Source organism: Columba livia, chromosome 6 (assembly GCF_036013475.1).
Source record: "Columba livia isolate bColLiv1 breed racing homer chromosome 6, bColLiv1.pat.W.v2, whole genome shotgun sequence".
NCBI classification, from domain to species: domain Eukaryota; kingdom Metazoa; phylum Chordata; class Aves; order Columbiformes; family Columbidae; genus Columba; species Columba livia.
Window position 1 is genome coordinate 10,235,556 of NC_088607.1, and position 24,431 is coordinate 10,259,986.

The 24,431-nt window shown below is 38.5% G+C and overlaps 1 protein-coding gene and 1 long non-coding RNA gene across 7 annotated transcripts in view; one reads left to right on the plus strand and one right to left on the minus strand.

The window, feature by feature from the left end:
* VTI1A (vesicle transport through interaction with t-SNAREs 1A) overlaps positions 1–24,431 on the minus strand; it is a 264,965-nt gene that overhangs the window by 238,712 nt on the left and 1,822 nt on the right. For 4 of the 5 annotated variants that reach the window (XM_005505180.3, XM_005505181.3, XM_021291263.2 and 1 more), the window contains exons 2-3: positions 18,891–18,949; positions 14,396–14,506 (exon numbers count right to left, since the gene is read on the minus strand). In XM_005505180.3, the coding sequence (XP_005505237.1) occupies positions 14,396–14,506; positions 18,891–18,949 (170 nt within the window). Of the gene's footprint in view, positions 1–10,750; positions 11,062–14,395; positions 14,507–18,890; positions 18,950–24,431 lie in introns of those variants that run through there. The other variant, XM_021291267.2, reaches the window with a different exon arrangement.
* LOC110360702 (uncharacterized) lies at positions 14,503–19,025 on the plus strand. 2 transcript variants are annotated; one of them, XR_010473431.1, is made up of 3 exons: positions 14,503–14,871; positions 18,429–18,591; positions 18,855–19,025. It is a non-coding gene; the product is annotated as an uncharacterized LOC110360702 (long non-coding RNA). The 2 variants fall into 2 exon arrangements; XR_010473432.1 differs by lacking the exon at positions 18,429–18,591.

Consider the following 24,431-nt stretch of genomic DNA (forward strand, 5'->3'; position numbering starts at 1 on the left):
ATTTTCTCCAACTGTTTCAGAAAGTCAATGCAAACATCTGACAGAATATGATGTTGCAAAGTAAAGTAAACCTTTCATGTTCTTTGGACAGTCAAATACCAGAGGGTTTTCTGTCAATTATGCAGTATCACAGATGTACATCCCAAATCTGTCCTTCTAGCTAACAAAAAGAAAACAATATACAGCTCAAAAATGCTCTTGAGAGCTACCTTTAAGTAATACATAATATATAAGTCAGTCTAACTGCAGAAATATCTCTGCTCAAAAAGTTGGTGTTCATTAATGTGCTACCAAAGTTTCCACAACACAAAACAGGACTGTGCTAATAGGCTGATTGATTCAATACCAATTTAAAGTAGTTAATTATTCTGGAAAAGGGTTATTTTTAATACATCTTAAGCTTTCCAAAGCTATTAAATTTTACATGCCTGTACCAACCTTCCATTACTTTGACTTTCATTAACTACCTCTGTAGGCACTTTGAGAACACCAAAACCATTGGTACATTTTGTTTTTATTTATAACAGAGCCCCAATTGTGACTTTAGCTCATTTACAAGGGAAAAACAACAAAACTGGTAGCGACCACTATAATTCAGCAAATCATAATTCCTGCCACAACAGTTACAGCCTTAACTCCCAACAGAACAGCATCACAAACCAATTTATACCAGCCTTCCCTTCCCAAACTTCTGCTTAACCTCTCTACCTGACACAGAGTACAGCACATTCGATGAGGTGTGAGGAAAAGGTAGATGCTCTATGATGAGATTCACAGATATACCCTCAGCTATTATAGAATCAAGATTCACACCACCCCCTCATCCTTGGAGATTCCAACCTGAGAGTTGTGTGAAACGTCATGAAATATCTACCAACACATTTCCAGTCCAGCAGTGCACTTTCAGTTGTGATAAAGGAAGACCTGCACGAAGCAGCAGCAAGAACACGATGGAAAAGTTCATCTTAGTTGGGAAATCAGTCACCAAAAGACAGAGTGAAAAGCCTGGGGGTCAGAAAGAGGACAGTGTGAAAGCACAGCAACATTTTCTTCTCAAAGTCCTGCTCAAGACTAAAATGGGAAATTGAGAGACAGAATCCAGACAGGCTACAGGCTTCAGTAGGAACTCTACTCACAGCTACCGGGATCAAAATGGGAATTTCCATTCTGAAAGCAGTGCAAGACACTCAATATTTCAACACATGCTCTGAGCCAGCACTGTGAAATCCCACCAGAAGTCCACCATGCTGATGCATCAAGGACCCTGCATTGCTCACCCAGACACCAGACCACAGGCAGACGTGCTTAGGTGTGCGATGGAAAAGCATTACTTGAGCAGTGTAGATCGAGTAGTTTTAAAAGACAGAAAGACCAAGGACAGGGAACTTAGAGGTCCCTTGGGACACCTGGCAGAGCTGCACAGGTCCCAGCTTCAGGCCAGCGTTTGATCAGGGCCCAGCTCAGCAAGCGTCACGGCCAGGCAGGGCCATGGGCAGTTGGGGAGCAACATCCCAGGGCGTTCCTGGAGCAGGGACCTGAAATGGGGCCCTAGGTGGGTGGGGGAGGCTGTTCAGGGCCATTAAGGGCTGTTGGTGCCCTCAGGGCCCTGACCACTCAAAATTGGGCACAACTTTCACAAGATGTGATGTTAACCCCAGCTTGCAGAGGATGCAGAAAAAAAAGTCAGGCAGATAGTGCATTTACGTCACCACATAGGAGACCAGGGTCAAGTCAGATATATTCTGCATACGAAGCAACCCTGATACGGGTTACAGCCAAGGCCACGTCTGTTGTCACAATAAACTGTTCTAACATTTTAAAACAGTTTTACTGGTTTACTGCCCTTGAGTCACACTTACAAACCTTGAATCATTGGCAAGTCAGGAATGAACAGGTGATAATGCAGAGAGATTCAGAAGGTACTAGGCGAACATGAAAAACGAAAAGAATTAGAAGAAAAAACACCCTCTCAGCTGTAGTCATTTAAGTAGGAACACCACAGAGAAAAGCTCTTAAGTGCAAATCTTTTTTATTGCAGCGTTACTTTCAGTGGCACATGAAACAGCAATGATAACAGGCTCAAAAAAAACTTTGAAAATAAAGTTAAAAGATACATGTAACTTAAAACTAACATCTTTTCCTACACAGAAAGGTTAAATTGTGGGGTTGACATTTGCATTTGTTACGTTGTCAACGTTTCCTGCCTATCAGCCTATGTACAAACAATATCTAAAGATGTCATCTACATATTTATACCAAAGGAGTTTATGAACAAGACCTGTCAGTATATTTTAACACCTTTCCAAAACGTCAGCTTTCATCAGGTATAAACACAACATGTTTAATTTATTAGTTTGGTTTAATATAAAAAGTTGACAATCATATGTCACCATAACTATTGATAAGGTAAATAAGGACTACAGGAAAACGTCAAAAAGTTATTAAAATATTTCTCAGCTTCCTGAATCAAATTGGATTTACTGGCTTTTCTCTGTCAATAAGGGCATCACATATTTTTCTTCATATGGCTATTTTTTGAAGTGATGTGTCCAACAGTGAAGTTTAGAGACAGACTATAATTCTTGGAGAATGTGAATTCTACTTTAAGTGTTTTGGGCAGGGGAAAGGGCTTTGTCTAGTGTTAAAAAATCACCCAAAAAAACAAAAACCAACCAACCAAACAAAAAAAATATATCTTCTTCTGATCTAAAATATACTAAGCCTGGATAAAAGTTGAAGTATAAGGCACAAGAAACTTTGAATAGGACTCTGAAGTTAAGCAAAGCAATACATTTGTTTCTACTTCCTATAAGAGGTTCTTGATTCAATTCCCTCAAGAGCATTGCTACTATCAAAAGTCCACCTTTGTAATGTCAGGAGGACAACCTGTTCTCGGTTCTTTCTAGGTACTACCCCACAAAATATAACAGAGGGCAACACAGCCTTATTTCAACAATTTCATCCCTGCCACCACCGCACAGCCAAACACCTCCTCAGTGAGTCATTCCAGCCAGATTGCTATAGCTTGTTCTATGGGGAAAAAAATGAACAAAATATAAAGGAAAAAACCCCACCCCAAACTAAACACACCCACACCACGTTATTATCTGAGTGCAAGGATAAACTCCATTGTACAGACTAGTTCAACCACTCCTGCCCAAGTCAAACCCAGGCCAAATTACAGCCAGCAGTACGGAAGAGTTTAAAGGCAGGTGGGAAATATAGAATGGACTGTTTGTTGACAGCCTCTCCCTGCTGGATGAGGCTTTGTTTTCTTCAGCAAGTCCCACTCGACAGAAGCGAAAACTTTTCAAGTTTGTCCCAGAAAGAGAAGCAGAAAAAGAAAAGTGAAAATGGGGAGGGAGAGGAGCAAATTTTCCTTATGCTCATTCCAAAATTCCCGCATTTTAAACCAAGATCTCTACAGGACACAAGTGCTGAGCCACCGATCTGCATCGCTGAGTGCTGGACATGTGGCTCATGACTGGAAAAAGGGACCTTAGTAACACATTTGAAACGGACTCCAAGTATGGGTCGGAAGAAAGATGCAGCCCAGGTGCCTTCAACTGAAATAAAGATCTAACAGGAGGAGAACATGTCAGAAAGTGAGAAAAAGACAAAAGGAGCACTAAGGGCTTAAAAAGGCTGGGAAAGCAATTCAGGTTAGCAACCCCTAACTTAATCCTGACCTTTCTGTAACTTTTTACCTTGATTTAGTTGACTGAACTAACTTTGTGGGAAGCTTACACAGCTGAACCACAGAATCTGATTTCTCCTGAAGACTGGGCAGAAAGAAGAGGAAATCACTTGGTCACTTAGAGGTATTAATAACATTGGATTACAAAACAACACAAAAACACAGTCACTACACATAATTTTTTTGATTAAAATAAAATCCTAGAACTATAGTTAAGACCCTGTCTTAGTATTTTTAGTTTTACTCCCAACCATATTAATCCTAGGTAAATAATTCTCAGTCTTTTTTTAAGGATGCTAGAAAGTATAACAAATGAAAACCTGTAGTTTCAGACACAGCTGCTGTAAGTGAAATTAACCTACATTTCTTAAACAAATTTAAAAAATAATCACAAGATACACATCAACAAAACAACTCAGTTCCTTGTGTAGTTCTCTTTAGATGATACTCACTATCACTTGGCTCTCTGGAAATAGGGATTCCTGTATCAAAATATTTGCAGTTACATGTCCCAAAATAGCAACCATCATTATGGAAAGTTACTTTTCATGTTTTGAAATATGAGAATTTGTTTTGATATTAACATCATTATTCTCTCTTAAATAAAATATTAGATAACACTTTTTCCTGGTTGGTGATACAGCCCAGCAAAGGTTACAGTTCAGTTGAACAAGGGCTCAAGGTCTTCTCCTCATGAATCAGTGGAAAGGAAGGTGCTATCTTCGTAATGCAGGAGCATCTTCTAAGTTCCAAGCCAAGACCCACCAAACACAATACGACCCTTTTTTTTGCCAGAATTCACACGCGAAGTCTTTAGTGAACATGTACAACATCTGCAATTGCAATTCAGTGTTTTCCAAAAGCCCACCTAACACGTTTCCATGCTGACCAGGAGGGCAAGCTGGCAAACACTACCCTTATTCATTCTAGTCTTAACTTCTCTGAAAATAAAAAAATACCCAAACAAACTAAGGGCATGTTGGAAAGTTGTGGGGGTTCAGAAAGTGAGCACAAATGCCAATCAATGGGAAACATGCAGAGCCCACACACACACTCCCCACTTTCTCCTTATACACCAGGCACGAAACACTTAGCTAGCAAAAATATTTCTTTTCATTAAACCCATTAGAACTTGTTACACGTTACTATAGTAGGAGAAATTACTCTGTTCTACTGCTGACTCCAGAAGCCACCTGCTATATTCCTTTTTACTATCTGTTCTTTATATTTCTACTCCAATTGTCATTGATCAGCTCTTTTAGGAGGGAACCCTCTGCAGTATTTATTAAATATTGGAAAAGGCTTATTCTCCTAGCACTGGCACCCCAAAGGCAGTTTATAAAAAGCAAATAAAAACTAAGGGAGGTGCTGCATTTGATCCACTTATTATAAATGTATACAAGCATTAAATTGTCAAAAGTACAACTTACAGATCCTCCAGCCTTTGCAGGGATTTCCTCCCCAGCTGAGTCACAACAGCAAGTTTAAAGAGACTTTGTGGCCAAAAACGACTTTTTGTTGTGGTTTGTACAGCAGCTTTGAGGGAAGCTCAATATACTTGGGACTGAATACTAAATGACTGCAGAATACAAATGAAAAGTTACCAAACAAAAGAATGGAGATATTAATACTTTTTCCATAGGCTTCACACAGTAAAGAACGTTACAAAGGGGTGAGGGGGGAATCATTCTCATACAACTCCAGCTGCATTTCTTTGCTTTATATTTCTTCCTCACTAGGTCTTAAGCCAGAAACAAGATACCTGCACTGCTGTAAAAAAGTCCATCTCCTTTCACCTGTACTAGCCAGTTTTAAAGAACCATAAATTCCTCCTCTGCTTACTGCTGGTATGTTAAAAAGAACCAGCTTACAGCATAAAATGGGAAGGTTTTATCAGAGAGAAAACGGGCAGTTTAGTTATTAAACAGCATTTTAAAATATTTGCAACTTGTAAATATTAAAGAAATTAAATATTTTTCAGGACAAATGAAAGTATACCTACAGAAGGAAACAGTACCAACATTTTATGAACATCTACTTTGTTCTTGAGTTAGAGTTTGGGGGAGATGTGGCAAAAAAGATTCAGTTAAATTCAACTGTAATGTGTAAGAAAAAAGATGGAATGAACTGATTGATTTTCATTAAGAATCTGTGACACTATTAAATTCATACTAACACATTAGCTCTTCACAAAGACTTTTTAATCCGTTATAGTAGATTCCTTGAGAGAAAACCCAAAACCGGAATTTAAGTGAACTGCATTTCTATTGCACTAAATTTCAGTATTCCACTTGTGGATAAGCCAAGATTATAAAAATAAAACTATGCAAAACATGATACTTGGCAACTTCCATTTCTCATAAAACACACAAAAGTTAACACATAACATCACTAAAGCAGCACTATGGAAAGCATGAGAAATAAAGAGAGAACACATCCATCGATGTTTCTTCATTTCACTTACTAACAAATCTAGGATGTATTTGCATTTACAGGAATTTTTAACTGGCACAGAATAATTTTTACTATGCCAATAACATTACCATAAATTTATGGCCTGTCTCCCACTATTCTATGGCAAAGGTTTTCAGCAAAACCCAAGGTAATATTATTTGTACTAGCAGAACATAATGAATGCTACTATTTGTAATGTTTGACAGCTGTATGACAACCAGACATACAATACATTCAGTTACGCAAAGAGGTTTTTTCTGCTCTAATTTTTGCCTATGATGCAATCGGAATTTCAACAAGCATTTCATATGTAACAATCATATAAAATTTTCCCCTTGAATTCTGATGGAGGAAAATATCAAGATGAAGCACAAACCTCTTGAAGTTGGGTAGAAATAGCTACTTTCAACAGCAGTGCTTACATTTCAAGTTGGATTTCATGAAAGCAACAGAACCCAGCAAGCAGGCAAAAAAAAAGCCATTAACCATCCATTTGCCAAACTAATTTTTGACATGGGACAGTTAATCAGTCACCAATAAAAACTTCACCATTTACCAAACAGCGGCTTCACCATAAAGGAAAGCTATTTTTGACCATGGCAATTAGTCTCCTCGTGTTTCAAACACTAAATTCTATTTTCACATTAATTTTTAAAACTATGTGGCTTTAACTTAAAATAAACTGTACATCAAAAGAATGCAAAATAAACAGCCAGGAACACAATTTGACGAATTGGATTTATTGAGTTTATTTAGCTAAACAGGGTCCATTGGATCTCTTTAATAGGCTGACAGTTGCACTGGGCTGGTTAATAAAACATTCAACACAGTATCTTCAGCCAATATAGAAATGCAAATCCCACCAGAAATATTTTATTCATGAAACAGTAATTTCAGTTACTACCAAAGCAAAAAAAGGAAAAAAAGAAACAGGGGGAAAAAAAGGGAAGGGGGGGGAGGAGAAAAAAAACCCGGACTTGCTTTGCAAACAAACAGTGCCATCTACTGTCATTCCCCGACCAAACCAACCAAGAAACAGGAGAAGGGCTGTAACTAATCCTTCCAGCGTCAAACTGGTACCTTCTCCCTGTTCTGTTGCTTTATCAGTGGCGTGTCTCTCCCTGATTTGCAGCCAAATACAAATTAGCCTCACGCTAGCTGGAAGAAAAATGAGTGATAACAGGGTAAGAACTTGAGAGCGCAGCTCTAGTCTGAAGCACAAGCGTGTTAAAATGATGTGGGTTTTTGCTCAGCTTGTCTGCCGTTTTTTTCTGGAAATCTTTATGTTTCTAACTCATGATAGAAACCAAATCAAACTTCTGCATACATGAATGTGAGCAATGCAACAAAGAGAGAGTGAGACACGCTCTGTTCTGCTTTATTCATCATCGCATCCCACACCTCATGCTCCAACTGCAGAGCCTTTATTACAGCTGCTATCAAAAGCAGGACAATGGCAGCTGGCTTCTTTTTGCTTGACAGGTAGGGGAGTATCACTTGACTAAAATAAGAAATCACTGAGAAAGTGAGAAACAGTAAAGCCTTCCTCCTTCTGCACCCAAAAAAACAGTATTCACCTTCTGTATATGAAATTACTTTACTCACCAGCTGGCTACAAGTGATTTGAAGTGGACATTGCTTCTTCCACTATCTGCTAGGAAGAACAGCACACAGATTTAATTCTACTACTTTGAGAAGTAGGAGTTTTAACATAAGAACAAATTACATGGTAAATAGAGAAATGATAGTTCTGTGCCTGGGAAAGGCTGACGAGGGCAGCATCCACACACGTCTAATGACGGCCAGGTGAGAAAGCAAGTTCAGCAAAAAAGGCAGAGCTGATGTCATGCTGGATTTCCATTACATGCCTTAAAACATATTTCATAGAAGGATTTTATTCTGCCATAGACCACTTTTTAGTTTCATTTAATACAGAAACACTCTGTGTGTGAAGGGAGAAAGGAAAGAGGCACGAATGCTTCCAGTGCACTGCCTGAGTCCGTGTGCCTCTCATCCACAGCCCCCAGACCGACACGAGAATTATCAGACTCACCAAATCACTTCCCGAGAGCACCTTCATTTGTAATCACTCTGACAAGCCTAGTGCCCCACAAAATGGTTTTTCTCAAAGTCCTGTGCATCACCTCCACAGCCACTGACTTGCTGAAGGACCAACAAACAGCACGGTGCAACACTCACCGGTCTTACCCCACGTGTTAACAGATCAGCAACAACTCTGGAGAGACACAGAATTTCCTATGAGTATCAAGGTGAAGTCGGTTCAGAGACGAGTCTAGTTAAGGAATTAATGTTATTGTCATTACAAATTTGCTGCTTGGTTGCCCTTACCCATTATATTATCTCCTCACACATTGTGTTATGAGATGCATCTTACTTGTCGAACACGGGGGGATTCTTTGTATGTAATACCTACTGAATTATAAAACTCAGGTGTGCTTCATTGGTCTGGCTTCTTGGTAGTCTCAGTTAAGACAACCATAACTCCTTAGGTTAATTACAAATCAAGCATGTTCACTCCCATATTTCACGCTTTACTCTAAGGAAAAGTAGTAAATTCCACAGTGAAATAAATTTTCTTCCTTCTCCACGCTTCCACACAAAAAATAAAATAATTCTTAAGATGTAAATATAATGTAAGTTTTCTACAGGGGATCTAAGTTAGAACCACCTCTTAATCATTCACCACAAACTCATTTCAGGCTTTGAATGTTACCAAAAAAAAAAAAAAAGAAAAAAAAAGGGAACATTCTTTCCTGTATCACATTTTCCCCATTCAAATATAGCAATTTTGTAAATAAAGTCCCTACACAATGTCAAATACCTCCAGCTTCCTCTACCACGAACCCACGAAGGTGGGGACACAAGTGAAAACAAACTGAAGACAATGCAGAATTTTTCTCTATAGGAAATAAGTTGGCCTAATGTTCAGCAGCAGCGAAGCAGACAAATATCATATCAGAAGTTATAAGAAAGGAACAGAGGAAAGAAACCAGGGCCTCTGTATAGAGCAGTTTGCATACAGTGTAGAGGACTGATTAGTTATCTCAAGAAGGTGACAGTATCTATAAAAATGGCACAGTGAAGGAACGTTTGGTCATAAAATGTTTTCTCAAAATTAGACTGTCAAAGTACACACTCAGATATTTCAAATTCTTTCTTCTGAAATGTAATCGGTTCAATCTCATGTGCATTAAAACAAACCCTTCACAGCCCTATTCAAAAAGAGTTGTACTAATCATGTAGCAAAAACTAACCTGCTTTCAAAAGTTTCAGATTTGCCAACAAGGTCAGGTTTTCACTACAGGCACACGTGCCTGCTCGGGCAGGGCGCACATGTAACACGTACATATGGTGGGTTCCCTGTTTCTAATAACGCCATTGGGATACAATTATGAAGATCTACACATCCGTGCGACACACAGTTCATGATTTTGTAACTATCAAGCAAGAATGCTTAGCTTTATAAATCAAAATAATTCAGCAACAGGTCACTAACTCGTCATTTAACAAACATCATTCATTACGCTTATAGCCATATAAATATTTGCCTAGGCAGGTGACTGAACCTGAACAAGGATAACAATACTAGCAAAAAGCAGCAAGAATATAACAGACGCAGTTGTTCGGGTGAGCTTCTGGACTCAGGTGGTACTTCAGAGTCCCACACAAGAGCGAGCTTTATCAAATGACATTCCATCATTTATCTCCTTAAATGTTTTTAAAGCTTAACAGAAGTTGCCATTTTAACAATTATCCTGAACAGAACTTGTAGGAGATATGAAATGTGAATATATATCTTCACTATTGACTGAGCTGAAGCTATTGTTAAATGTCAAAAACGTTTAAACGTTTAGTCAAGTTTTGCACAATATATCTGTCTATATATCTATGGCTTCTACCAGTCTTATTTTTTGCTTTTAAGTTGAAGGTCAGAATAACAAAAACCAGTACTAATTCTGAGTCTTTAAAAGGCACGAGTACTGCCTCTGGGACTAATAACAAATTCTACCTGTAAAATTTGCCTCTGTGCTGCCATGACGGAATAGGAACAGTTCCTGCGCCTCATCCTCCATTTGATGGTTATGTTTTCTTGTTGAATACACCCACTGTACTTGCAGCATTGATTATATAGTACTCATTTTTGTAATAGGAATATTACTGTGTAATATGGTCTTACTGGATTTTTGTCTTTTCCTGTCTCATACTTCAGCTGTAAGTTTTTCAGGAAAATGCCTAACTTCTTTCTTTCTTTTTTTATGGTGCCCTGATTTGGAACCTTTGGGGTGAATACTAATGCTAGCAGATAACTATGCGTGGTTATGTTTATATAGCTACAGTTTCACACAAACTGGGATAGATTCGGGTCGAAGTATTTTTATAAAATCTTGAAAGCTTTTTACCACTGCATATCCCCACTGTTTAAAGATCACCAGCTCTTTTCATGTAACCATCAACAAAAAATGCTTTATTTGAAAAAATAAACAATACCTACAGTCCACGTGCTTAAAAGACTGCAACAAAATATAAGGCATTCAGAACTTCATGCGGGCAGTCACCATGGACATTTTACACCTGAAACAGTCAGAAACAAAATATTTACAAGCTTAAACCACATAACGGTGCATGGGTAGGTGCAGGGAAAAAACAGCACCTGCTCGCAGGAAGACAGTTTTAGATGTCAGGAACTCTTCGGTCAGTGGTCCCAAGACCTTAGTCAACCCAGAAAGCCGAAGTGCATGGTCTGCAACTCCACTTCGGACCACAAGATAGAGCCACGACCACAGTCTCTGCAGCACAGGAGCCTGGTCGGTGCAGGAGCCCCAGAGCTGCAGCTTTGGGACCGCAGCGTCCAAGGACACCCCACTATAATCATGCCGTACTGGTATGAACTATTGAAAATGAGATCATAAACCCAAGATTTACAGCTGCAGGTTAAACAAGACAACATAAGGTTTAACAAACAGTTTTACTTTGTTTTGCCACATTTATCGCATGCAGTAAGCAAGCCTGAAACTCAGCCTTTTGAGGGGTACACAGCTTTTTTGCAAAGAAGTATCACTTTATACTTGACCTATTCTTATGTTTCTCCCCAGGCATCTGCTCCCATGGAAGAATGGCCAGCACTAAGGCATCAGAAACCACTCCTGCCTTACACTGAGGTGCAATGCCTGCTTTGCTAATTTTCGCCATCCGTATTCACAGTGCTACGCTGAGCACTTTTAATGAGAAAACTGAGCGATTCTTTTTTTCATTCCCACTCTTGCCCTCCAAGAGGGAGGGCCGAGATGGAGGAAGGTGGCCCTTCCTCCTCAGATATCATTTAATGCAATTAGTGGGTTACCAACTACCTGTGTGCAATACAACGCGTGGGGGAGACGTTGGTGCCTCCACACACACCTCTAGACTGCAGAGCACCAATAACTAACTACAGGCTCAACTCAAGATAACAAGGCTTAGCAATGAGAGGAAATAAATCCTCCCATTTGCAACTTGTTCCTATTTGATTAGAAAGTCAGTGATGAACAAGACATTTGGAGTAACTTTTCAAAGTATACCTCAGCTAAGCTCAAATTCCTATTTTTCAGAATATACTCCTGGCATAGTAAACTGCATAGGAAAAAAAAAACATTAAATATTCATAAAGATGCCACAGTATGTACTGAATAATATCAAAGTGATGGTCCAAAGTTTTGGCATTTTTACACATATTGCCCAAGATCAAATTCACTCACTAATAAGCTATTTCATGACAAATAAACCCTGATGTTGTCCATCCTCACGGACAGTCCACATACTTCGTGTTTCCTTTTCCTAACTTATAAGTATGTTGCTGTGCTGCTGTTTTCCATAACTGCTCGGATGAGGGAAGATTTTCAAGATGCTGTAAGGCATTCAAAGAACCACAAGATCAAAACTCATGTTCGTTATGATGAATATAAAAGAAAAGTACTAGTCCCAGTTCTGTGTTCACTTCATGTTTGAAATACAGAACTTATTGAAGCAGACTGAGGTAAATATTTCTTTGCAATTTATTTCACAGAGATCATTTCTTTAAAATGAAACACGCACTTCAAGATGATTGAGAAATGTCCTCTCCTCAGCGCACACTGCTTCACACAGGAAGAAAAGCCAAACCAAATATATTGGGATCCAGCTGAGATTCCAGCTCCGTTTACAAAGAATAACACTTAACTTTTGCAAGCTCACATCTGTGTGCCTTTTCGAAGAGCCAAGAACTTTAGGCAGCAAATCTGTAAGCTGATCCTAACCCAAAACTCCCAGTATCACTCCCAGTTAAGAATTTCCCTTCATCTATAAAAGTGAATTTGTTTTAGAAGTACTTAGATCTGCTTCCCCTAGAGGCCTGCTAAAGCTCTTACGTAAACTCTATAGGCTTTGCTTACAGTCAAACAGATCACAGTTCATTCAGGACAGTATTAAGGCATAACACTCAAACGCACCTTCATTTCAGCAAATACTCTCAGCTTCCTACCTTCAATGGTCCTGCAGCTAATGGAGTGAAAATAACATTTCCTTTCCTTCCTCTGCTTCCCTCTTTGAACTCACAACTGAATCATTTTGTTATATAGTTTCCAATAAGTTGCCATTGATGAGAAAAATCCAAAAATATTCTCAATGCCTCACATACAAACTTAGAAAAATGTTAGTACTTAGAAACCAGAATTATATAGGAAATACAGTTGTAACAACGCTATTTTCTATAGAACGGAGATTTTTCCAAGCATAGTTGTTTCAGTACTTTGCTCCATCCTTCGCTCCACTTTCTTTCCTTGGTCTTACGCTGAATGTCATCCTTGGGTTTTGGGCTGTTGGTATTTTCCCACTATTACGATCTGTTCCTTCCCCTTTCTCATGCTGTTTCTGCTCCTTTACTCTGAACACAAACTGACATTCTTTTGCTCACCTAACTCCTAGTGCTCCAATGCATTTCTTCCACCCACACTCACTTCTCCTCTCCCATTCCCTATTGTCTGAGAATATGGAAGTACCAATTCCCCACTTCTTCCTACATAGAGAAATAGGCCAACAACAAATATATGCAGAAAGCGAGTTCTCCCACATCTGAGAAGACAAACAGCACTCACTACTGCTCCAGAAATCATTCTCTCTTGGAAGCCACTGTTGAGCCAGTGTGACCATACGCACTTCCAACAGCACAACAGCAGGAGCTTGTCTCAAAATTTTGATGCAAGTCTTTTTACCCTAACATTCCACAAACTTTACAAAACTGCAACCATCTTTTAACTAATACATTAATGTGCCACTTCTCGACTTGGCAGAAGCACAGAGGAGCAACAGTCAGCTGGGTTTCCTGGCTGCAGGTATAAACATCGATTCCCCTCCCCTGAAGGAATAAACTGCTGCCAGCAATTCGAGGAAATTCACAGTTCTCCAGTGAATGGAAAATACTGCCAACAGTTATTTCTTTCTCCCTACCCTGGAGGAACTGAGCTGCTGCCAATTAACATAGCATTTTCCTACACTTTGCAATCCCTTTGAACTTTTTCAGAATTTTAAAGGAAACAGTTTTGTCTCTACGTAAATCTATTCAGTGCAAATCCTCGTCACAAAAAAGGACTGATAACTGTAGCAGAAGCCCCTAGACAAGGAAATCTTGTTAGTTTGCATCCATTACTTGAAAAAATGTAGTATTTATAATGGATTTATACAAAAGCCAAGAAGAATCTAACTGCAACAGAAGAGAAATCACAGAGACTAAGAAATGCAGTGCACAAGAGATAAACTACATTCAAAAATTCCATGTACTGGAGATTATATTGCTTTTCATGTTACTGCCCACATTACTACAAGCTGTCATAAATGAACCATTATTTTCCGCTCAGGCTATACTTGTGTATTAATGCTGATGCTCCACCAATCATTCCTTGAGAAACAGGATTAAAAGCTGACTAGTTTTCCTACAGCATGAACACTCACAACGTTTAATGGCACAGAAACACTTCAGATCCAGGGCAAAGGGAAAGAAGGCTAGCAACTTGAATATTCATGTGAGACTGCTACAAAAAGAAAAGCTTCCCTTCCCCAGTTTGGTTTTTATCTGTCCATAAATACAGCAAGATACAAGCAGAACTCATCTCTCACACTGGTTCAAAAATACCCTCTCAGTTGCCTGAATAACTGCATTATTATTTTTAAAAATTCTCACTGATTCCTTCTTTATGTAATATGTTAAAAACTCACAAAATCAGCTTCAAGTTTTCCCATTTCTTGCTTGTAGCTCCTCATTCGACTGCTGTACATTCCTCGGCTTTGAGGTGGGATCTCTCGAACTTCAAGTTCCATCTGCTCAAGCTAGCAAGTGAAAACAAAGAGGGGACACATAAATCAAATCATGCAAATTAAAGCAAGGATTAATTTAGCTAAATTGTTCACAAATTCTAAGAAGCATTCCTTCCTTATCAAGAAAAACATTGTTTAGTCTGCAGGATATAAATAATTTATCAAAATCTTAACACAGATGACAAAATTAATATTAATACATAGAAGGAATGATTCTAGTCAAACATTTCTGGATTTCAATTCCAAATGTGATGCATATATTTAATTACAAGAAAATAGTAAAACTGTGGTTAAATAACTTCCTGCAAATGAACATAGTTCAGAAGAAAGCTGCCTCCATCTAGTTGTGTTCTTTTGGAAACCCTTGGCTGAAAAAGGTATTTTATTTGTTTTTATACACACAGACACATATCAGTGTATATATAAACATGTATATGTGTTTATATATATATATACATGTATATAGCGTATATATATGTACATGTTTAAAGTTTTAGTTACCACCAGCTGCTATGTTTAATAAAATAATTCTTGTTCTTTTAAATACAGCTTGCTCAGCAGAATTACAAAGCCTAAACTGACTGCCTAAACCTACATCCCAAATCTGTTTGTAGGTATATTAAAGAGCTGAATTTGGGGGTTTAATAACAATACTATTCAAGAACTTGTATACAGCTGAATGCATTAAAACATCAGAGGTAGATTGTATCTTTCAAAAGCTTTTTCTGTTTATTCTTGCCATGTGGAATACTAAGAGGCCTGAAATGCAGGAATATGGCTCAGAGGTACAGAAAATCAAAAGGAATTATAAACCAGGGCTGAGCTGCCTGCTAATTACCTGCCCACTGGGTCATAGAGCCTCCACTACATGATGCTGTCTGTTCAGGAATTCTGCTTTGCACAGCTGAAGAATTGCTTAACTGCCTTTTAAAATCTTTCCAGCTTACTCTAAACCGATAAAAGAATACCTCTCCTTGGTTGCTGTAGGCACCTGGAACAATATTTACTCACCTCCTGCTGATCTCAGTCGAGCAATATGGCATTAGAACAGAAATGCCTTTCAATTAGGGTCCCAAGCTACTAGTTATGGGTCTTCACAAGGGACAGCTACAGTTTATTCCTATGTAATCGCTTGCTTAGACTTTGAAATTTCATCCTCATATGGTAAGGAAAGCAGCTGAATTGAATCAATGGAATTACCAGATACTCAGAAGTCATTCTGCCTGATCTATTCTGATTATACAAAATGATATTCAGTAATAAACTGTAAAGCAGACTTTAATTAAATAGTCAGTAATGAACTGAAACATACAAAGCAATTTTTAGTTCTACCCAGTTCTTTGGCTCAGGCTTAACTTTCCAAAGGGGTATTATAAATTAAACAGATAGCTGGAATTAATGGCTTATTTCTTATCAATCTCATCTCAATATTTTTGATCTCAAACATTCTATAAACAGAGAAAACACTCCTCTCATATATATACAGTTGTATGTGAAGGCTGGGATGCTTTGATGAAGCCTCAATTCTTATCTAGTACATAAAAATGAAACCATCACCCAGTGAATGCAGAATCTGCTGCAAAGATCAGACCAGAGTCCATGAAATCCAAAATGTTCATTCAAGGCAGTCAGTATCAGAGGGTGTAAGGTCCAAGAAACAATGATGATGCAGGTATATTTAGGCTGACAACACTCAACAGCTTTTTTTTTGTCATCATGAGATTAAATGGGTACATTTTGTGGCTGGGCTGATAAACTTCCATGCAAAGTCATACAGAAGAAAGTGGTTCAAGCAAGTGTGAAACTAAATGCAACCTAATTTCATGCTTCTTTACTTTCAGGCCTCATATTATTGGTCATAAAATTATATTTTTCATACAAAAGGAAGAACAGAGCTAAACTCTACTAAAAGCTAAAAATAACTTGACACTTAAATCTCAAAACATCTGTAGAAGCTCAAGTTTTCTTCAGAAAACCAAAAAGCAAAGAACTTCTGTTATTGCTTATGTTCAAACTTGCCACCTCTGTGGTGAAGCTGAGCATTTTGGCACCCAACCCCAGGCCCATCCTTAAGGCTCCTCAGGTGTTTAACCCAGTAGGTTTGCTCCTGACACCACCCAGTACACTCCCAGCAGTGAGCTCTGCAGACATTGGGATTGCCATTCAAAAGTACAACAAAGTAAGGCAGCGCTGCTGCTGATGTCCAATGAGACTCCAAAATAAATCTCCCCCTCCCGCAGGAACTTTCCACATGGAAATTGCTCTGGAGAGATGCTAACATTTTTCTGAAACTTGTAAGCTCGGCTATTGTACTTTGATGCTAAAGTCCTGGAACTAAAATAGAGATCTGTTAATAAATAAATAAATAAAAGCTAAATAAGAATAAACTAGCATTTGCAACACGGCAATTTTGTGATGTGTCCTTCATAAAACACAAAAGCAAGTAATGCACAGACAGTTTTTTCTTCTTAAAAGCAAAATTTCACTCAAAAATGCTAATTCCAACTCTTCTAGCACAGGCTAGATTTTACACTCAAAGATCTTCCCAAGCGTTATCACAACATTCACCTTTCTTAGAAACCTGGTAAAAATAACATTGTGATGCTCTACAAAGGATGCAGAAGAGCAGGATTTCCCTCCAGAGATCTCAGTGCCAGCTGAAAATGCAGCCTGGGAGCCTGAAAAGTTTTGCTGCCAGTTCTGCACATAGATCAAATCAATTCCGTCAGTGTTTTTACCCAAATAAAGCAGATAGTGTTTTAAAACAATCAATGGTTAGTCAATATAAATAAATTATCTCTACAATAATATTTATAATACATGAGAGTGTTATTTCCTAGCCAAGAAGGAAAGAAACCAAAATGGGCTAAACCCAGCTTTGACTACTCAAGACAATGAAGCAAACCAACATATGAAGACTATCAGTAGCAAGGAATTTAGTTTATTTTGATTTTCTACTGTAGCCTTTAGTTTAAAAGAGGATCTTTTTAATCAGTTCTGTTATTAGCAGGTTTGTTCAAATTGATTTTTAAACCCAAGCCTTGACATTAATCACAAACATGTGAGGTAATTGCTTAAAGCCAATAATTGAATTAAGCACCTGTCTAGCAGCATTAGCAACAAGATCTGAAACAAAAGCGTGAAAGAAAAGCCAGTACATTAAATGAAGATCATCAGGATAAAAGTACAGAGACAGGATTTACTTTTTAATCTTATAATAAATACAAATTTAGATTATCTTTTTCTGACGTGAGCCATTAACTCAATTTCTGCTCCTTCCAATCTTACTTTGTGTAGAAAACAAAATGTGAATTATTTTTCATCAGACCAGCCATGCTACAATTTCCCCATATGGCTATGCTTTTATTGCCATGTCAAGTTGTACTGAAAAAGAGATGAAAAACATTTCTAGATTTCTAGTTTCTTTCAGCTGTTTGAATACGAAAGTGCCTGAAAGGCCTTACTCGAACTTCAGAACATCCTTATGAGATGGGACAGTAATCTTACCAAGTTTCTCACTAAGAATACCAAAATCATTACTGTTTGGTTAGTAACGAAATCATTGGTTCGAGTGGCTCAATTATAAGAATTTTCAGGCGAGAAGAACTCATTTTGTTTCCCTATTCTAACAGTCAGGTTACATTTCTGACACTAGAGAGACCAAACTCATTTGCAAGCAACAAACAAAAGCAACTTCAGGCGAGGAACTATTGGCTATGTGGGAAGAAGTCAATGACAGCTGTCACCAACACCCTTTGCTCAGTTACCCCATACTTGCCAAATTTTACTTTTATATTCCATCCACATGGAAGACGTGACACATTGTAATGGGAACTATTTTTTTAAAGAAGTCACAGTTGCTTAACACATACTGCTTTCTTCTGTCAGTGCAGATCACTAACTAATGCTTGGTTAACATTTTTACTCTTCTCAGATCAGTAACCCATACTACTATTGCTCCCTTGACCTCAAACACCTAAATACATTTACGCCTCACTTGCTCAAAGAGAAAAAATGATCTCCTGTTCTACAAGCCCATCAGACAGACTAAATCAAGGAGGTGCATGGGTCCTGCAAGAAAAAAATAAGCAGTCCAGGTGTGCAAATATTTAATTCAGTTTCTCAAGTAAAAGACCTAATCCACAAGTCAAAGCCTGTAGCAGCCTGTAATAGCTCACAGTAATAATGCAAACTTTAAATCACAAGATTAACAAAAGCTACATTCCAGTTGGGTATTCCATAGCCTCAAATAAGAACTATTTAAAAAATATTATTTCATTTTCTAATATATTATTGTTAAGTATTCTAGGGCATTGTGTGTTTTGAATGCTACCACTAATGAGCCTATTATTTTCCCTAGGAATTTGCAGTTAACATACGAAAAGCCAAAACGTACCAGTTCCCTTGCTTCTTCGAGCTGTTTCTCAACATTTGCAACCATCTGCTTCTTGTCATCTGAAACAGAATTGTGAAAATACCAATATAATTGTGCTCTTGCCATGAAAGAAAAATATACCATTTCAAAAGCTTATATGTATCGATTAAATCTGACTTCAGGGATTTATACTGTGTGATATGATCAAACACTGCAATACCCACATTAGTAATTAAAAAAAAAAATTAAAAAAGGAGATTGGAGAATTCTTAATGTCTTCTGGTTTGCTATGCAGCATTTGTGGGTTAGGAAAGCAGTTAGAGCTGCTCCAGGTGTAGAAGTTCTGCCTCAGCAGGTGATTGCTGGGTGTGTACTGATGCATGAAAAGACACATACTTACATCAAATGGAAAAAAATATATATATTTCAGAACAAAGGCTTATCCTATTTATTTGCAAAATATGAGATGCATAAAACCAAGCACCCCACTTATAAATCCCACTTATAATGAATCCAGGTACTGAAGAAAAATGAGGTTTCTATTCCTCTGCCCCTGTGCTTGTTGTAGAACCTCGTTTCTTCTGCTTTGACAAAAACAACATGAAATGCCATGGGAACTACAGGAAAACCACTGTCTTCTAGCAGCAGTAAAAAACTAGTAATAAAAGATACAAATGTAAAAAAAACTCCTAGAATCAGTTATAGGCTATATGTAGCAATCATCATTCACCAGGTTCCCCAGCAAGTCTATACCCCAGCTATAGAGAGCATGTCTGACTTCCAACCTGCCTGTAGCCATCCATTCTCAGGCAGAGAATCCAATATGAACTGACATTCAGCATCACATCTGCCAAACATTCCAACTGCTTGACCACTTGGTTTGTTACAGAATGGAAGAGGACTTTCTGAGGAATATTCACACAGTGAATAACAAAAAGTCCCCACATTGCCTAACTCCTGTGGGCATTCAGGGCTGCAACACTGCCACTTGCACCACCTCCTGCCACTCTCATGGCCACATCTTCCATTCTTCTGACTGTAAATCCACACATTCATAGAATCACAGAATCATTTCGGTTGGAAGAGACCCTCAGGATCATCAAGTCCAACCATAACCTAACTCTAGAACTAAACCATGTCCCTAAGAACCTTATCTAAACCCCTTTTAAACACCTCCAAAGATGGTGACTTCACCACTTCCCTGGGTAGCCTGTTCCAATGCCTGACAACCCTTTTCCTAATATCCAATCTAAACCAAAACTCTGCACACACAACCCTTTACACCAAGAGCATCATGAGACATCTGTGCTGGTGGTTTGCCTGATGAAGCATACAGAAAGTGAATTGTAGAAAAGTATCTACAGTCATTGCTCCCCAGAAATCATGCTGGATAAGTCTATGTTGGCACAAGAGACTTTATTGTGTATATTCAGACATCACAGCCTGAATTTTTTTCAGCCTGAATTCCTTTGCTTCTCTTCCACATGATGTCTTTGTATCCTAGAACCGACATACTAAACACCAAAAGAAACTATCTGATTATCTCCTTTGATCCTCTGCATGCCACTGAATTTCAAGAGGGACTCCCTTTATTAAATTAATATAATTTAGCTTATCACATGCTGAAATGCTTTACTTTTTTGAGCAAACTTAGTGCCATAGGCAGGAATCAGGGGATGCTGAGGCAAAACCAGAATTTTTGCCATATAAAGTAAAATGTGCTCTTAAAACAACCTTCCTTAAAAGCAGCAGAACCACTACTGGAAGGACTATACTGCTACAGATTTTTTGGTGAAGCATCCCCAGCATAAGCAAGTCATGTCCCAGCTGAGCCCTTCCACTGCTCTGCCACAGGACCCTGTCCATCTATTTTCTCCTTTACATAAGATACTCCACACTCTCATTTAAGAACACACAAGCATCATGATCTGTCCTTCTTCACTTACATCCATTGGAGCTCTGCCTGCAGAGAGGGTCAGGCTCAGAAACATCTTTCCACCTTTAAGATAATGCAGAGATCTTTGCAAATAATCAGCTATTCAAGGACTAGAAAAGCTGTCTTCTGAGGATACAACACTATGTCTAGCAAAACATAGCTAGAATAGAACCTTGAAGAACACTGAAGCCCCCCGAGGAAAGGGAATTCTGCCAGTGATACACACGAGAAATTAAGAGCTCATCTCTAAATCCTCCCAGTTTCCCTTCTTATCCTTGAAACAGGGACAGAATTTAATCAAGTAATCCTCTCTACAAAGCTAAAGCCATGCAAAAAACAGCATCTTTCTTGCAAATCTGGAATTCATGCTGCCATGTCTGGTGGATTCTACTACAGCAAAAGGCACAGGAAATGCTCGTTTCTGTGCAGCACTTCTAGCTCTCTGCAAGCAACGCCCTCCTTTAATTCCCCACCACGTTCGCATGATGGCACGCAAGCCAGAAAATGTAACGGTTAGTGATTTATCTACCTAACATAACTAAACCCAAAAGAAAAGAGAAACTGCCACTTATTTGCCCACACAGTTTGATTCTTCTACCTAGCATTCCAAAACACCTCTGTTCTTTCCTTCATTTGGAAGTGGGCAAGATGACAATGGACGAAAGGAAAAACATAAGATACAAAACACACAATACCACTTTATTGAAGTTGAAATAAAATTTTAAAATATAGCAGCAGAAAATAAAATGTACCATAGCAATTTCAGCATTTCGCCAAGTTTTACTGGATTACAATTTCCATACATGTTAAGTAACCTGAAATTTAGGGAATAGAGTTGGGGTTTTGGGGAAGATACTTCATGCTGTACAAATTTGGTGTATACTTGTGATTACAAGAACTGTTACTCCACTGACCAGTAAGATCTTACCCAGCCACAGAGATATTAAGGTACAGGGGTTTAAGAAGGAAAACCCCTTAGTACACGGGAGGTCTGGCTGAAACTGATCTTCAGTGGTTTAGTTAATTAAACTTTAACCTCACTCCGGAGTTCCATTTTGACATCATCCTAGATTTATCAATATATAATCACGCAGCTGGTGACTAAGGCAACTGCTGGGAGCGAGGCCTTCAGACAACAGGCCTTTGCTGTTCTTTCAAACACAGATGTGCAAGCAGGCACATGGCAACATCCCAGTGCTGCAGCTCTGGAGCAACATCTTACGGATCTCCATGAAAGCAGCTAATCTTGTGGCAACTCCTGATCCTCTAGGCCAGTAAGTTTAGGACTGTATAAATGTATTTATTTTCTATTTATTAATTCATACAGTCTTAAAATTACATTTGGCCCTCTGAAGGCAACTGCAAGGCTGACGCAGCCCTCGGTGAAAATGAGTTGGACACACACTACCATTAGTCCCTAGAGCAATAAGGGGTGGCATGATCCAGCAGGGTCACTTTGGTAAGGTAAAGCAAGCCTATCAAAGTGTAAGCAGCATTTACAGAAAAGCAGAAATCTCTCTAGAAATGTAAAAAGATAACACAGCATTGGTGTGATCTCACAACAAATAAAGAGATTAAAATAAATCTGGACCATGACTGAGTAGTCTCATTGCTTATGGAATCACTTCTTTTTATTAGTACAAGCTGAGGAAGAGACTGAGTAACAAAGGGGTTCAGTGCATGGACCACTTGCAGATTTTGCAACACTGGCCCATGTGGTTTACATGTTCATCACTGCCAGAAGTTACAGTCCAACAGCAGAGACAACTGGAATGATACATGTGTTTCTCTCTTTGGGTTATAAAACTGGGTTCAAGAGGCACAATGTAATGAGCCAGACCTGAAATGAAGAGAGTCAACTGCAGTACAGGGGTACAAGAGAAAATTAAAGTGGGACTTTCTTCAGCTAAATCTGTCAGACACTGAAATATAGTGCCTTGATTGCCCAGTAGAAAATGCAGGTATTGAGTATCAGAAGAATGACAACACTCAAGTCTAGAACTATCATGACCCAGAGGCTACTGAGCTGGGAAAAGACCAAGTATCACCATTTGTGCAGGTAAAACTCTCTTTCAGATCAAGCAATTTATACAAATTTTTGGTCAAATCACAAGACAGATGTTTCTCTGAAACACCAAGGCACATTAATAAAACACATCAGCCAATGATCTTCCTTCTTCAAAGACCTGCAGCAGCATCACAGAAAATCTATTTAAAAGCCATTTCTCTATTTAGAACACTCTTTAATTTTCCAGATGATGTCTGCCTCAACACAAGACATTTCTTCCCAAGATGTTCTATTGTCCCTGTTGCTTATTGTTTCTGTAGTATCAGAGTCTCTTTGTTACATTTCTTGCTGAACTATTTATGCATTTGTGACAATAGGATTGTTTGTTGAGACATCATCCTCCCAGAACACAAAACAGCATCAAGTCCTGACAACAACGAACGCAGGAATGTTGCAAAAACAATTAACCGGTATTTCTCCAATTCAACTGAACACGAAGCTTACAGCAGGTCCATCTTGTGCAGCAGAAGGAAATAAACCAGTCACTAGACTCCTGGAGATCTCTCTGTATCACACAGAAGAAACACAAGCCCTTATACCTTTTCATCCTGCTTCTTCCAGCGTGGAGGAAGAAGGCCATCAGCAATCTCTCTCAAATCACTGCTGCTGAAAACTGACACCTCACCTGCATCTCTCCTGATGTCCCCCTCCCACCTCACAATCCTCTTTTTGAGGCTCTCCCAGCCATCTCCAGAAGAACTAACTGGAACTTCCAGTGATGAAGAAGCAAAGATCTTGCAAATACTCCTATTAAGAAACAAGGGAAAAACGTGTATTTAAAAATATTTCTGATTAAAGTGTTGAGCATAGTCAGAGATTTATTTTTCCAGGTGGTCAAATGCCTCTATTAGCTAAAAGTACAACTTGGTTTTAAATTGTAAATGATTTTTTGCTAATGAAAGACAGAATAGTCCTGAAAATTGAGACAATGCACTCACAATGCAAGCCAGTCCAAACCATGTATGACCAGCCTCAAATCCAAAAAGGGAAAAGCCACCTCTAAGAAAAAAAAAAAAAGAAAGAAACAAGAAACTAACAAAACCCAAAATAAAAAACAAACAAAAACAAGAAAAAAGACAAAAACAAACAAACAAAACCAACCCCAACAACAATAAAAACAAAACAAAAAATTGCCTTATCTTGAGGCCATTTAGCCCACTACTGGTCCCGCAGGGAACATGCATTCTTTCTCCTCTTAGAGGACAGCAAATTCTAAAATAAACCTTCTAATGGCCACATAAAAGAATAATGATTTCAAAGCCTGCTGCTTCTAGCATATACCACTGTTTAAGACAATACTCTTTAAACATCTCATATTTAAGCTCCAAAGTCTCCCTAAGTGAATAAGGAGAGGATTACGGAAATCCACTGCTACTAAGCAGAATACTCTCCCTACTATTAAACAGACACTGATGACTTCCAAAATCTATACAATTAGGAAATTAAATCTCTACTCTTTTTCCAGAGATCAGTGTAGCACTACAGATTTTCAGAAGAGGAGCCCGTAGTGTATTTCTGGTGTCTCTCTGTTCCTACAAGAGATTCTTACATCTAGTCT